Source organism: Phalacrocorax aristotelis, chromosome 9 (genome assembly GCF_949628215.1).
Source record: "Phalacrocorax aristotelis chromosome 9, bGulAri2.1, whole genome shotgun sequence".
NCBI classification, from domain to species: Eukaryota; Metazoa; Chordata; class Aves; order Suliformes; family Phalacrocoracidae; genus Phalacrocorax; species Phalacrocorax aristotelis.
The window spans coordinates 9,414,535-9,430,543 of record NC_134284.1 but is presented as its reverse complement, the minus strand read 5'-3'; the positions used below and the strand labels follow the sequence as shown (position 1 = coordinate 9,430,543).

General features: G+C 42.0%; 1 protein-coding gene across 1 annotated transcript in view; it reads left to right on the top strand.

The window, feature by feature from the left end:
* Positions 1-14,896, top strand: part of EGLN3 (egl-9 family hypoxia inducible factor 3) — a 29,778-nt gene extending 14,882 nt beyond the window's left edge. Inside the window, exons 2-5 of the mRNA XM_075103335.1 lie at positions 6,700-6,819; positions 8,692-8,828; positions 9,503-9,576; positions 11,004-14,896. Coding sequence (XP_074959436.1) covers positions 6,700-6,819; positions 8,692-8,828; positions 9,503-9,576; positions 11,004-11,041 — 369 coding nt within the window. The 3' untranslated portion in view covers positions 11,042-14,896. The remainder of the gene's footprint in view (positions 1-6,699; positions 6,820-8,691; positions 8,829-9,502; positions 9,577-11,003) is intronic.
* Positions 14,897-16,009: the final 1,113 nt, after the last annotated feature.

Here is a 16,009-nt window from a genome sequence, read left to right as displayed (position 1 = left end):
AACAGTTTTCCGTCTTATGGGAATTAGAATAATATCAGGTAATATTAGCCTTTTGGTTGGTAAGAAAAGATAAACCATTATCTTTGCATCCTTTTCCTGCAGATGAGAGTAATGCACTCTCCCATCTTTCCCCCTTTCAGGCTCTTCCTCCAAAAAAAAAAAAAAAAAGAAAAATAAAGGAGGTGAATGGACATTGCAAAAACAGTGCATTGTGCTCCTGAGATGACAACTTTTGAGAACGGACGCATTTTCACTTGTGTGGCTGTCTGCCTGCCCTCTCCTGTGTTCTCCTTTCCACTTGAATTTTCAGGGTTGCTGATATAATACCAGAGCAAGAAGCAAAAGTAGCTGTGATTATGTCAATCTGTCCAAGATATAGTGCCCCAGAGAGGAGCCACCTACCAGTAGAGGGTCATACCAACCTTTCATATTTTGTTTGGCATGCCTTGTTTGGCCCTTCAGTAGCCACTTGTCACCTGCATCCAAGGTATTTTTGTTGTGTAGGACTATTTCTGCAAGCTAATGAAGGGAAGTCTTCAGCAAACTGTGCTTGTAGCTGAGTTTGTGGAATTTGATCTGCTCTGTGGTTCATGAAAGATGGTAACTGTCCCAGCGTTTTTATTGTTATTTCTCTTGGCTTTTTTGTCTTTTAGATGTCTTCTGTATGGCTTCATTTTAGGCCTCTGTATGAAGATGAAAGTTGAAGTGAAAAGATGCAGGTGTCTTGACCTGCCAAATTCTAGCCCTTTCCCCAGTGTTTCTTAACTTCTAAAAACAGGCTCCTTCCTCACACAGCCTTTCCTCTCTCTTGCCTCCATCCCTGAGCAAGAAACTGATCAAGAGAGGAGGCTATGTTTAGCTCCATAAATCCAACAGCTGTTTGAAGACTGATAATCAAGTTATGGATGAGGAAATGAGGTACTGGTTTCTCAGGCAACACTGCTACTGAGGCCCATTTCATGTCTTGCCTCACTGAAGTGAGCAGGGTTTCACACCCCCCTTGGAACTGGTGATTCCCTCTCCAACAGGCACGAAGCTAATGTCTCTGAGTTTTTGGTGTTTCAACATAATATTCTTACCTCTGTTCCCTCCCGTCTCTACGGAGTATTAAATCAGGCCAATTTTCCTAGGTCCTGCTTCAGTATAGCAGTTAAATGTTTTAACTTTCATAAATTCAAACAAACTAATATTTAATAATGTTCATGAATATTTTATACTTAACCATTATAAGCTACACAATAGAAAACACTCAGGCACAATTGGGTGCAACACGAAAGTACTTAAGAAACACCCCGTTGTGTCTGTGTCAGACAAGCCTCAACTGAGAATCTCTAGTCTTTGATCATGAAATGTCAGACTACTCATGTTCTTTTAATGTAGAGCGTGCTGTGTGCTTCTCCCTTTCTGGCTGTACAGACTGTGCACATCTACAAACTAAAATCAGGTTGAATACAATATGCAGTCAGACCTGAGTCAATCAAGTGAATCCTGGTTAGCCCTCATTTCCTAAAGTTGGGTCAAGTGATTTTTTTGTTTGTGCTAGAGTTCAGGGCTGAGAACCACATATTGAACTGAAATTTGGGAAACTTGGAAGTGTTCAGCCGAAAAAAAAAAAAAAGTATCTGAAAGCTGCAGTGGCTATAGTACCATTAATTCTTATTAATACCTTGGTTTTCTAGACAGCCGTCGTAGTGATATTGTAGATCACTATTGTTTTGTGTCTATGTAGTACCTTTCATCTAACAGACTTTATAAGTAATTTCTGAATTTAACTAGCTGATGTGCAAGCTGTAAGCAGAGATGATCTATGCTAGGGATCAAAAGTAGCAGCTGTTCAACAAGATACAGGACACATCCGGTACAGAAAGTGGAAAAGCGTGTTGTGGAGACTTTAGCTTAATCTGCAGGGGTGGTTGGTGTTGGCAGGGTAGAGTTATGCAGGTCAGAATTTTCTCTGCTGGTTGCAAAGGTCATGCTAGTTCTGAGAGAAAAATATGGGATCAGTATAAGGTTATAATACCTCCTCTACAGTCTGCACTAGGAGTACAGTGGGGCCCTGGCTTAGCGCTAGCGGGCACGGAGAGCATCTCCTTCTGACCTGCTGTCATTACTGCTTCCTATTAAGCAGTGTTCTTGTCCACTTATGATAATTTTCTAGCTGAGATATTCTCTGAAGCGTTTTGTTCCAAGTATCAGTCCATTCTGGTGCTGCTTATTTTATAAAATGTAGCAGAATGATGCCTCACAGCATGGTCCTGGCTCTCAGCTAAGATAATTTCTTTTTCCCCTTGCTAGAAGCACTGGGAGGCAAGCGAAAATCTTCTCTATGGAACTGTTGTTTTTTATCTGCCTCCAAACTTTGCTGGTGTCTTGCAGTTTGACTTGCAGGTTTCGCTGGCTGACTTGAGTGTAATACTTAAACTGAATGACGAATAACTTATTTCTGCAAGCTTCTGTGCAACGCAGAGTTTACTGATGATTCCTGGCTCCTTACTGGAGCTGGTAATTACTGCTTGTTAACTGGTCGTTGAATTGCACCCTCTTGGGAAACCTAACATCTCTGAAAATGGCAGTGCAGAAACTTCAGTCTTGATGATTTGCTTTTCATTTTCCAAGTTTTGTAGGCTTTAATTTATGACTGTCAACTAGACCACCAGAGCACTGGTCTTCAAACTATGGCACGCATGTGTGTGCAACCACAAAGGCATGCATCTGTATATCAGAGTTTTTAATTGTTCAGCTGTTTAAGACAAACTCATCTATTTTAACTTAAAATAAGAGGGGGAGGGTGTTGCCAAAATTTGCTCTGAGTGCACACACTGGGAAGTTAAGCCAACTAGGAGCCATTGTAATGGATTATACTGCAAAAAAGTTAGGTATGTTCCAGCTCATTACTGTCTGCTATAGTTAGTTTATGTTTGGAGTTGGTTGATGAAGGAAGATGCTTCCAAAAGCAGAGTGTGCTCTTCTGGACACAATAGCCCAAAAGTATAGGAAACAATTTTTTACTGACATTCTTCTTGGTCACCTGGTAAATGGTTTGATTGTTATAATCCAGCCTCCAGCTTTTGTAGGTAACCTGTGCACTAAACTGGCAAATACCACTGTTCACCAATTACCTAAATTAAGTCTGGGTCACGCATCTCATCTCCTGTTTCTTGTTTGCTTTGACTGAATCCAAAAGTTGTGCTAACAGCTGGAATCCCTACTGAGGCCAGCTTGATCTGCTCTGGAGCTGCTCCAGCCAGTGCTCTGATAAAGCTTGATATCATTTCAACAGGCTCTAGGAGGACCAGAATGATTTCCCTTAATTGTTTAAGGTTTCATTCAAATATTCGCTATGCCAGGAAAATGGATATTTCACTTCTGCTTTTCTCCCTTTGCTGCTGCTACTATTAAACTTTTTTCTTCTTTTCTTAAAGTTAAGCTAGTGTGGCCAGCGCTTTTGGATTCTGTGGGAATTGTTCTACTTCTTCATCCCCAGGGACTCTGCACGTTGCCGTTGTAAAGGTGCGCGCTGTAAATAAATAAATAATGCACCAATGTCTCTGAGTCAAAACACATGTTCTGCTAAGAGAACATATTAGGTGGGGCAGGCCAGGGAAAACTCTGGCCTTCTGCCCAGGTTTTGGTAGTAAGGCACCTAAATCCTTTAAGGATCTGGCCTGCAGTCTATTATTCTTCAGCAGCTTTTTGATTGTGGCATTAAAAAATACTAGTAATATTGGATGGATTTTTTGGCAGTTCAGAAATCTTGGAGTAATGTCTGCTCTCCAAAGAGAGGCTTCCCTAAGGCCTCCATAATTTTGTGTTGTACATCGACTTAAAAACGAGGTATTATCAGTCAACAAAGTTTTTTTCCCACTGTGCATCATCCCTCTGGTACGATTAGCTGCTGAGCCAGACCTTGTGCTGGCGGCGTAGGCACGCATCCTCTCAGCGGCAGCTGTGCTCAATGTAGGGATGCGCCCCCGCTCCGCTGGCTCTCCCGGCACAGCCCTCCTCCCTGCCTGTCTGCTGGCACCTCTGCCCCCTCTCCTCTGCTCTCTCGGCTTCCAGGGTCACATTCCCCACCATACGAGCATCAGGTTTGTCAAAGAGTTGCTGTTTTAATTTTTCAACCTAATCCAGCTCGCCGTGCGTGGGATAGGTGAAGGGTGCAGCTGCTGTGCTAGCAGCTGGGATGGGGGGGTGCACAAGGGGGTTATCCTCAGTGAGGGTACAGCTCCCTGGGACCATTTCTACACTGCAATTACAGCTGGCTTGTGGCTTCCTCCAGGCTTGCGTCCCTAGGGCAGTATTGTTTCCAGTGCCATGCTATAGAGAGGCCCTTACTGCTGTTGTTGGGCTGATAGTGAAATGCAAGTTCAGCTGCAGAGCTGTTTGACAGCAGAATGACAACAGAGCAGACAGGACCGATGGTAAGGCATCTAGCCAACTGCCAGGGGTGATGGAAGAAGGCTTATTACTGGGAATTAAAGGTACTCACTGTTTTTCAGCATAGTCTTCTGCCTCAGTGGGCCACCAGCCCCAAAACAGCTGTGGTCTTAGGTGTTGGGGCGAGAAGCAGGCTCTGGTGATTTACTGCTGCCTGTAGGTGCCATTTGCTGGTGCTTGTAGGGAGGAAGGGAAGTCAATTCATATGTGACTTGAGATGCAGAGCAGTATTTTTGCAGCTATATGTGTACATCTGTCCTAACTGTCTGACTCATGAGAATAGACTTTCGTTCTTAGTAGCAGAAGGTCCAAGGGATCCACTGTGCTGGCTGGCAGTAACTTCTGTGCCAGTGTTTGTTGGATGGTAAAATTACCTTTGTGATTAAAGCAGCATGTGCTATACTCTAGCTGATCATGTGTCATATGAGGACAGCATGCCTTTAGCATGTGCTAGGAAGCAGAAAACAAGACCTCTGGGGTTCCTAGATAAAAATCTCAATTGCTCTTGGAAAAGCCTATACTGTCAATCTTCAATGCTATCACCTGTGCTTGGCAAATTATTAGGGTCAGGTCATGCAAATGGTGCACAATTACATCCTCATTCTGTGCGATAGGCATGTACAATACTCTAGTATCCAGAGTTTGGATGTTATGGTTTGGATGGATGGAAAACTAGATGGGTAAAAAAAATGGTTGGATGGTTGGGCTTAGAGGGTGGTGGCTATTCAGTCACATTATACCTAGAGGCCGGTAACAAATGGAGCACCATGGGGGTCTATCACAGGACCTGACCTGTTAACCACCTTTGTCAGTGACCCAAAGCAGATGGCAAAGTGGACTCTCAAGTGTGGAGATGACACCAAACTGAGGGGGACTAGCTGATGCACGCAAGGGCACGGCTGCCACCTAAAGGGACCCAGGTGTGCTGGAGAAATGGACCACTGGCAACTTTTATGAAATTATACATGGAAAAATACGAAGTCCTGCCCCTGGGAAGGAAGAGCCCCTTGCAGCAGTACAGGCTGGGGGCTGCCAGGCTGGGGAGCACCACTGTCTTAGTGGACAGTGAGCTGAATGTGAGCCTGCAGTGTGCTCACTGCACAGCAGCATCCAGGGCAATATTCACAGGAGCACAGCCAGTAGATTGAGGGGAATGGTTATTGCCTTCTCAGTCCTGGGAAGACCACATCTGGATACTGTGTCCAGTTTTCCAACCAAACTTAGCCCATCATCTCCCATCACTCTTGCTGCTCATACTGGCAAGCAACGAAAGGACCTGTCAGAGGAGTGGGAACAAAACTATTGTCACAGCTTTAGTGGACTAAACTCTATGGAAGGTGACTGGTATCATTACCAAGTAGTCCCAATAGTGAAGAAGTAACTCTGAGGCAGAGATCTGGGTACCCTACCAGCAGTCTCACCTGCTCTTCCCTGCATCCTGCTTAGGCTGCTAATGGTGTCAAGTCAAGTTTAATGTTTTTGCTCTAAAAACCCTTTAAAGACCTGTTGCCTGTTGTGCAGTTTGGAGTAATTCATGTTAGGCTTATCTCATCATTCAAGGTGAAATTTAAACAAACCGTGACTTAAGCGATTGTATCAGCAAGTCTGGAGATGATCAAAGAGATAAGTATGCTTCTGAAAGCTGTTTGGTTAGTTCTGTGGCTCAGTCCATGAAAGCAAACATGCACTGCCCTGTTGCAGAGTTTTGCAGACTTTGCTCTATGGACTTTTCCCCACACCTCCTGGGGACCTTTACTTTGTGTTGGACCATAGGGATGTATATGACAGGGACTGGAAGATATGGATAGAGGAGGATGGTGGTAGTAAGGCATGACATCCTGGGATTGCTTTCTACTTTCATTATGACTGGCAAATCAGTTTTGCAATGACTGCTCATCTTTAGAAACCCAAGCAAACTTTAGCTGAACTGCCTCAAAGTCACGTAGCTTGTAGAGAACAAAAAGCTTGTACCATAAAGACCAGTGTTCTAGTTTAATTCAGATTATTTTCCTCTTCCTTTAGTGTATATATTGTGAAATACGAAGGGTGTTTATTTCCAGTTTGGAATTTCATGCTGGCTGACTCGTCTAGTGAAAGAAGCTTGTGCAAAGAGACCTTCTGCTGGTGTCTGCTGTAGGTTTTAGATTGATCATCCGAAAAATACTGAGCCAAGCTGGTGGTGGGAGGATGCTTAGCAAAGAAAAACTGAAGGCGGATGTCATGTAGAATTTATTTTTTCAACAACCTTTAACTTTCTTTCAGGCTATGGTTGCTTGCTATCCTGGAAATGGAACTGGGTATGTTCGTCATGTGGACAATCCAAATGGCGATGGGCGCTGCATCACCTGTATTTATTACCTGAATAAGAACTGGGACTCCAAGGTGAGTAAGCCACAGGGTTGAGGCAGAACATGAAGGAAAAACTGCTTCAGAAACAGAGCTTTGGAGCTGTCAGTTCCTTCTGTGAACTCTGACCTTTTGAACAGCTGGTCCATTCTTCATCTGTGCATTTATTTTCTTGGTGTTTATGGCAACCCTTCAGATGTAAGAATTTGAACTGTTTCCTTATTCTCTCTCCCATCCCACACATGCTGTTTTGTTGCTATAGAATAAAGCTTCTAAGCCCTGGACTGCTGGCTCTTATGCTTTGTTTAGAGGAAAAAGCAATGAAGCACTAGAAAGAAAAACATAATCCACTAAGGAATAAGTGGATTCAGGGAGCAGAATCAAATGACAGCCCAAATATGGGACTTTACTATTCTTGATGCTGTTTCTTCAGGCTAACCCACAGAAAACCTTCAGGTGGTTGCCTTTGTGGTTTTCTTCCTTATGAAGTGATGGGGCTTAGTAAAAGGAATGAGCACGTGACCTGGTTTGTCTTCTCCATCTTTGACTCCACTAGTGGGTCTTTTGACAAGACAGTGCTCTTGTTTCTGCCTGTTTTACTATAAGGCAATAAAGTCAGCCTTGCATTAAGTTAGAAACAAAATAAGGGTTTGTAAAATTGCAGGATGTCTCTTGACACTTCTGTTGTCATAAAGCAGCACAAACCATTCACATGGATTATCTGTTGAAAATCGCCCAAAGTTTTTTGTCTCTCTAACTGGTTTTGGCTGCTTTAGGTGGATGCTTTTTAAGCATACATAAATACTGTGAACCCCCCCAAAGCGAGTTCAGATTTTGAGGGAATGCCACTAAAAAAATGCACCGTTGGAGCAAAACACATTACAGAGAACATGACAGTGAAACATCTCAATGTAATAAAATGAAGGAGGAGATGTGGGAGGAAATGCAAATATACAAGTTATTTTGTGTATAGCACTCTTACTCTAATAGGAGGGAGCACCCAAGTGGATGCTAAGAAAGCTGACTGAAATCCAGGACATGGGTGGAGAGTATTATGTTGGTGTGATGGTAATTATAAGCAAATGCATGTTGGAGGAGATGCAATATAACCATGCTGGCTTTTGAAAGCAACAATGTTGGTTTAAACCTGACCTAATAGATTCTCTCTGAGGTTTGCATACCATGTGGAGGTACCAAGTCAGGTCGGTGCTGGGTTGACAGCATCTTCCCTGGACTGTGTGGTACAGCGTAAAAGCCTCCAAAGAGCCCTCTATCAGCAGCAGGGAGGAGGCAGAGTTCGTCTGCGTCTTTTGAAGTTTCTGCAGTGCATGCAGATCAGAGTTTTTCCCTGAAACTGGTAGTACATGGAAAGAGAATTGATGTGGTAGAGAAACCAGGCTATGTCATAAGCAGGGAAAAGAGTGGCTGGGAGATACAATTATGAGAAGTTTATTGCAAATACAACAATAGAACAGGCTTCATTCTTCCCAGGGTGTAAAAGTTAACTCCTCTATGATCAGATGCAGGCTCTGAAATACCATCAGCACTGGGAGGAGAGTCTGACCTCAGACCAGTCAGGTGGAGCACCCTTACCTCCCTTGTGGTATTCACTGCTTCTAGAGATGTGAGTGAGAGCTCAGAAGTTTCCCAGTGTTTGTTACAGGGACAGTGTTGTTTTTATCTTGGTTCATTTACTTTAGCCAGATGCTTATGCTGAAACACTACAAACTGGAAATCAAGGTGGCCAAGAGATTGTGTACGGTTTTCCAGTGTTGTCATATAGTGACCTTGGTTATTGTTCGACATTTAGTCTCTGTTTGCTGGATGCTGAGGAGGGAGAAATAATTGTTCGGACGAATGTGTGGGTGTTTATACGTGTAAAAAAAACAACCTTTCCTTTTCTTTCAGCTGCATGGTGGAATTCTTCGGATATTCCCAGAAGGGAAGTCCTATGTAGCAGATGTTGAGCCAATTTTTGACAGATTACTTTTTTTTTGGTCAGATCGAAGGAACCCACATGAAGTCCAGCCCTCTTATGCAACGAGGTAAGTAGCATATTTGTTATTGATGTTTGGCCAGGAAAGGCCAAAACATCTTTTCTACCAATATTTGTGTTTAAAATTATGGCCATCGTGTGTTTGTTTAAAAATACATGTACATACAAAATAGCTAGATTTTGAGTGGATTTTCTGTTTTTGAGTCACTGGGAATTCTCTCATCAAATGAGGAAGAACAAGCTTGAATAAGATTTCTTGCGTGAAGAAAAAAAAGCCCTTTTACCATTGACAGGAGAAATCTTCCAAGCCAGGCATAGCTATGTAGCTGGGAGATGCTGGGTTATACTTTTGCCCTCATAACACTATAGGGATTCTTGGGGCTACCATCTGTCAACAGGCTATGAAAAGCTGATGTGACGCAGGGCAACCCCCAAACTGCCTACAGGCATCCCAGAGAGAAAAACATGCAGGGGTCTGTAAGCTACTTTTGCCCTCTGTTACCAGGGGCTGTGCACTCTTTTGTGCCGCCAAGCAGAAATTCTCACCTATATTTCTATCTTGATAAAATACACTTTTAAAATGCTGTCTATATTGTCACTTGCATTCTATTTTTTTAATCTACTGATCCAGTTTTGTTTTTTGCTTTCTTCATGAGCATAAAACTACAGGGCTGTACTTAATAACAAAAGTTGAAACAAACACAAGATTTCTTTCTTTTATAGATATGCCATGACTGTGTGGTATTTTGATGCTGAAGAAAGAGCAGAAGCCAAAAAAAAGTTCAGGAACTTAACCGGTATGATTCTTTTATAAGAGTTTACCAGAAAGAATTTAATGCATTTTGATATTTCCAAAGTCAGAGAAAAACTGGGAATAACTCTGTAGCTGGATGGGTATGACATACATTTTTAGAAAGCTTTTTCATCTCTAATCACTGGTCAGTTATTTTATGCAAAGTGGAGAAATTGTGACAGAAGAAGATTCAGGCCTGGCCTCAGTATCCCTGATAAGCATGATGGGGAACATGGGACAGGCAGTTTCTGCTTTCTCTCTAAATGGCTGCTGAGATTGTGTCTCACCCCAGGTGGCTGCTCCAGTCACTGGGAGTCTCTAAGCTCTTCTTTTTTTTTTTTTCTTTTTTTTTCTTTTTCTTTTTTTTTTTTTAATTTGGGAAATATATTTTCTCTCCTCCAAACTTTGTTTAGCACAAAGTCATGAGACTTACACAAACAGTTTCATAATCATGTTCTCTAAATGTTCTGGCCAAATAGGGACTGTCTTCCATACTAATGAAGGGCAGATGGGGCCTGCAGTAATGCAAGAGGGATTTTTCTTTAATTTACAAGTAATTTCTGAGTGGGGATATTCATAATGACCTTGAAATGTATAGAGTATGCATTGGAAAGAAACTTAAGTTTAGAAATATATATATAAGTGCATCTTTTGGCAGGCAGTTGCTAGAGTAGCTGTGGTCATGGTGCACTTCAAGAGCTACGTACATTCAACTGGGTCTCACAGATAGCTTAAAGTCAGCGCAGAGATGCTTCTGCAGAAGCCTGGAAAGAGGTGACCTCAGGTTTCCTAACGGCAACCACACTGCCTGCTACTGCAGTAATGGAATACAGGTAGTGGACTGAATTGTTCAGAAGTGCTCCAATGCTCTACCTGGGGCCGTACTTAAAGATTTCCTGTTTGGAGCAGTTTAGGATCTGGTCTTCAGGGACTGCCTCAGGCAGTTCCTCAAAATACAGTGTGGGAGAGCATTTGTATTTTATAAAATATGTGCTGTGCAGCAGGGGACCAGCAAAGCCCTAATTAGTCAAATCCTTTTCAGAGCAGACTGTCATCTATGTAGCTGGTATGCAAAGCAAATACTGGCTTTACCCTTAAAGTGGATCATAAGCAAGGAGCCAAGGGGGGTGTGTGTGTGGAAAGTATCATAGTACTGGAGCCTGAAAGTTTATTGGCCTACTTAAATACTGCACAAGTTGTCTTCAGTTTCAACAAGGCAAATGTACAAAACTGTGGTATGACTATCTCATTAACATGCTGTGGATTCATAGAGGATTTTATCTGTTGTGAATTCATATCATGAGTCTGGAATGGAAAGTGCTGTCCCTCGAAAACAAACCAATTTTATTCTGTTTCTGAGTCTTCAGATAAATGCTATCATCAGAATCGTCTGGCTTAACTGCCTTTTCTTTTTTCATCTTTTTGATGTAGATGCAAGGAAGAGAGAAGCACCTCTTAACGAAGACTAATCAACTGTTCCTGAACTCTTTGTGAGGCAATAAGGTCCCGAAGATGACTTAAATTTCCAGCAAGCAAGGGCAAATTCTAGTTAGGCACACAAATGCAGTGGTTGTGTCTAGCATGTGCATCTTATATTGATGGTACTTAAGGCAGCCTCCTGTCATGCCTGCGTCTGGCAGAAGCAACACTTGTTTTCTATTTGCCTTTTGCTGGAAAAAGTAACAGGGTTTAAAAAAAAAAAAAAGAGTATCACTAAGCCTAGTGGTAGTGGCTCAGCCAACTGGCTTTTGATCACTCTTGTAACCAAGATAATGATCATTGGAACTAGTGGTAAAAACCTGAGTCTTATTTGCACTTTATGGGGGGGGTGGGGAAATCTAGCTCAGTGGAAAGGAGCTTTACAAGTTTGAAAAAATCTGTGGCAGACTGCTAATGGCCAAGGAGAGATACCGGGAATATGAAATTAAACTGGATCGTTGCAGAGTGTCATCTTATGGCCTATCCCACGTGGGCCTGTCGATGTACTGTTCACCACTTTGCTGCGCAGAACATTGGCTCAGCTCTTTGACAGCATGACTTTCCAAACAGATTTTTGTCTACACAGTCATTGCATTTCCTGGATTTTGTTTGCTTTTCAAGAGTTAAGTTCTAGCTTGCAATTGTGCTGCCCTTTCTGTCCCAGGACTGAGGGGGAAGTAGTTATGCATCTGTCCACAACTTTGTAAAGCCATTTCCTTTCTGTTCTGAGTGGGGTGGATTGTACGGTTTCTATTTTCATGGTTTGGTAAGGCAGCTGTTCTCTCCCAAAAGTTTGGTAAACTTGGAAGGCTGATGGCACACAATGCATTGTCAGTAAAGACCAATGATACATAGAGTTAGATGTTATCTTTGTCACTTCTCCATCTACTATGTTTTGTATGACATAGATATGAATCGGAAACGAAAAGATGTCTGGCAGTCTGACAAATGTATGATGAATAATGGGTAACTTAGTCTTAATTTCTATGCTGCTTGCCCTAGTTAACACACTTGTTTAACTTTGCATGCGTGTGTAATTTGAATGAAACAGTGCTTCTGTTTCAATTGATCTGTTATGCCAGGTAACTACTGCTGTGCTCAAGCTGTGAGATCAGAGTTATTCAAATGGCAAAGTACATCTTTTTTTTCCCCCTCCTTTTTTTTTTTTTTTTTAAACTTATTAGACTCGGTGAGTAACTGGTGAGCTATCTCCAATCTGCCTAAGCTCCTACAACCAGCACTCACTATGCAGTTCAGTATAGCTCTTAATGAAGCCAAGAGCTGGGGGTAGATGTATTTACCACTCACACTAATTGTTCTCAACCTAATACACTCACTTGCATTCATTTTTGTCTCACGTCATACCCTACTAAATGTTCCAAACAGATGCCCTCTTCAGTGTCCCATATTTTCCTGTACCACCTGCCACAGTGGTGAAGGTGGTCTGTCTGAACCCCTGGCCCCTGCACCAGTTCACCATGCTGGGCTGTCATGCTAATGGTGGGTCTGTGGGACAGCTCTGTTGCACTTGAGCTAGGGAATGAAAAGGTAGGGTGCAATGGCAACTGCTACATGTCAGTGACAGAAGGGTAACAGCTGCATAGGACAGATAAGAAATAACTTACATGACATAAAAAATGGTAATAGAAATGGAGTATTTTTTTAAGCAGTTCTGTCTCAAAAAAAAAAAAAAAAAGGCAACAAATACAACCCAAACAAAACCAAAAAACAACCCCAAAAAGCCCTGGGCATCCTTAAGCCTGTTCTTGAATTCTGAATGTAAATACAGTAGTGCTAAGAAACCCCTTGTTCTCTCTGGCTTCTCCCAGAAATTCAGCTGTGGTCTTATGGGCTGGACTTTGTTCAGCGTGACCACTGTGCACCTTAAGAGAGGAATATGAGGGAACATGTGACAAATACTTTTATAACTCAAGACTAGAAAAAGACAAATAACCTGATAAATGACCTTTAGTATTAGGAAAAACATGATTATTCTAGTACAGTTGCTTCTAAGTAGCACAATGTAGACTTGATGGAAACTTAACAATAACTTGAAATTCTTATTCTGCAATGTTCATGTGGGAGGAGAGAGAGTTAGGGCTCTTCCCTGAGAGTGAGAGGTAACCCTCTGAAAGATGGGAGGTGTTGAAAACGGGGGGCCAGAGGATTACTGTTTAAAAAGGGGGCGGGGGGGACACCCAACCTGTTGTATTGCTATGCAAAATTGATAATGCCATGTAAATATGAAACTCCTACATGATTTTTAAAGGGGGCAAAGACAGGTAAAACAGAGAGAGGCAAGTCTTGCTTTGCCTTTAGAAATGGTAACCTTAAAAAAAAATGCACTAGAAAGATGTTAATACACATCTCACTGGAGCTTAGAACAGTGGAAAAAAAGAATGGGGTGGGAGGAGTAAGATTTTATATAAAGGTTGAAAAAGAAAGGTACTTCACTTACTGGTATTGCTACCACCTGGCTTCAGCAGTGGTCAGCAACAGATGTGTGGTGGATGGAGCAGTATAGATGCATTTAATGTAAAGAAAGTACATGTTTTCATTTTTAGACAATATCTTCCTGTTCTAGATAGAGGAGAGAGCAATTATTCTGTGGCAGAGAGCACTGCCTTTTTCTTTATTAACACATATAATTAAGTACGAAAATGTTGAGGGCACAGGATTTTGAAACAAATTCCTCAGTCCTCTGTTCCAGACCTTTACCTTGCAGCGGGGTGATCTCCTTGAAGATGCTGTACTTAAACTGGGGGAGAGGGTAGGGGGTGTCTGTGGGATGTTGGTCATGCAGGAATCCACAGGCTTGATGTTTTCTACACAGATTTCTCTTGCTGGTCTCTGGAATTGTTGCAAACTGCTCTACAAGAACGCAGTTGTCTGAAGAGCTGTGGGGGAAGCAGGCTGCTTCGGTAGGGAGGGCATTTCAGGGAGACCCTTTCCTTGTGTTTTGTTTTCATGGCAAACTGAAACAACTGGCTAAACAGCACTTGTCATCCAGTTGTGAAAAAGAGTGTTTTCTCTAAGACATTTAATTTTTAGTCTTCCAAACGTTTAGGTGTGTTTTGGTTTGTCTGGTTTTTTCCTCCCAACCTTTAGGTAATGTGCCTTCATCATTCATATCTGTGAAGATGTTATGTGCCACATGTGCATGTCATGCAAGTTTTTTGTGGCTTTTTAAGAAATATGGTTGCCTTTCCAAGTGCAATTGCATTGGAAGAATATGCAGAGTCACCAAACCACAATTTCCAACAGGTTTTTTATTGTGCAGGGAGGAAAAAGGCCAGGAGACAGTACTGACAATCAAGAGACTATTTTTATTCTTAAACCTGTATCAACTGGCCTTTTGAGCAAAGTAGCCTCTATAAATCTTATTTTCTCTAGATTACTCTGGTTCTATGAGGAACAGCCTCTGCAAAGTAGTGTCTAAAAAGATCCACTCTTTTCCTTCTCTTTTTAAACAGGTTTAATCCTTTCCTATTGCATTTTTTAAAAATGTTGGGATATATTATATATATTTTTTGTTGTTGCAAAATAGCTGGCTCTAACACCACTTGCATCTAGAAGAAAATATCTATTTGCAGGCAAATAACTAGTTCTACTTTGGCTGTGTTGTACTCCCAGCAGATATCTGAGAGTGAGTTATGACTACATCTTCTCTTGTCAGGTTGTATGCTGGTCAACAATGCTGGCACTTTGCATCAGATTGATATAGAAACCCCTAGTAGTATTTTACCATACGTCACATGTTGTGTTCCTGTTAAAAAAAAAAAAAAAAAAAAAAAAAGAAAAGAAATGTGGCAGGAGTCAATAAACACTGGCTTATGTTAAATGTTGTCCTGTGCAAATCTTTTCAGTCTTTTGTCTTACCATGGCCAGGGTTGCAGCAGGTGGGTGTAGTGCCACACAGCTGGATGGAGGGTGACGGCACTGCACAGAGGTGACACCGAAATCCGTGGCTGCCACTGTCCTCTGCTCTTGGGGAGAGCTCTATTTGTTGCCATCAGCTTGGCATGTTTCCTTGGTCACTTCCTGCTATTTTGAAGTTATTTACCTTGCTAGTGACCCTTTTCTTGAAATACCTGTTTGTTTTCACACTCCTGTTGAACCAGATAACATTCTCATTATTCAATTGTTGTCTGATAAGTTTTATTTTTAACCGCATTCACATCCTCCCCCTGCTACTTTCCAGCCTGAGTCCCACAGTTTTCTCTTGCAGCTGTGGGGGAGGCTTTTCCCAACTCCCACTAACATTGCAGTTGAATGACAGCCAGGACGTTTTCAGTCATCTGTTAAAGTGCTGTGGACTTTTTTGATTCTTTTGCAATATTGTGAGTAGTGGGAATTTCCCCTGCCCATGGAAAAAAATGCTCTTTATCATGGAAGGCTTGGATTTAACTTTTTTGGTTAAAGAGGGGAGAGAATTCTAGATTATTTGCCACTTTAAGCATTTCTTTTTCACTGAGGAGTGCTTAGAGCATGTGGAGAAGACCTAACGAAAGCAGAAGGGTTTCTCTTCTGAGCATGCTCCTCACAGAGTAAGGGTTTGTAGGGACAACTTGAGAAGCAGCTGGCTGTTGGCCATCCAGCTGCCAAGGACTTGTCTTTTCTCTGAACTCTGACTAAACTTTCTCTAAGCAAATATGCTCGAAGTAATTGTTATCTTACAGCTATTTAGGGGTCTCTTTCCTCCCCCACCTACCCAAAGGGATATGGCTAAATATACTTGCACTGACAATTCCCATGACTCTTGAGAATGCATCTGATATCAGAGGTTGCACTGAAAATTGCAAAGTAGCATGACACTGGAAGAGAGGTTAGTAAAAATTGATTCCCCTTTCCCACATAATTTCATCTCTGTGGAATACTTGCACTTCAGAGAGTTGGTAAAACTCCCATCCTCTTTCATAAAGTGTAGATAGATTTTTTTTTTTTAAATCTGTCTTGTG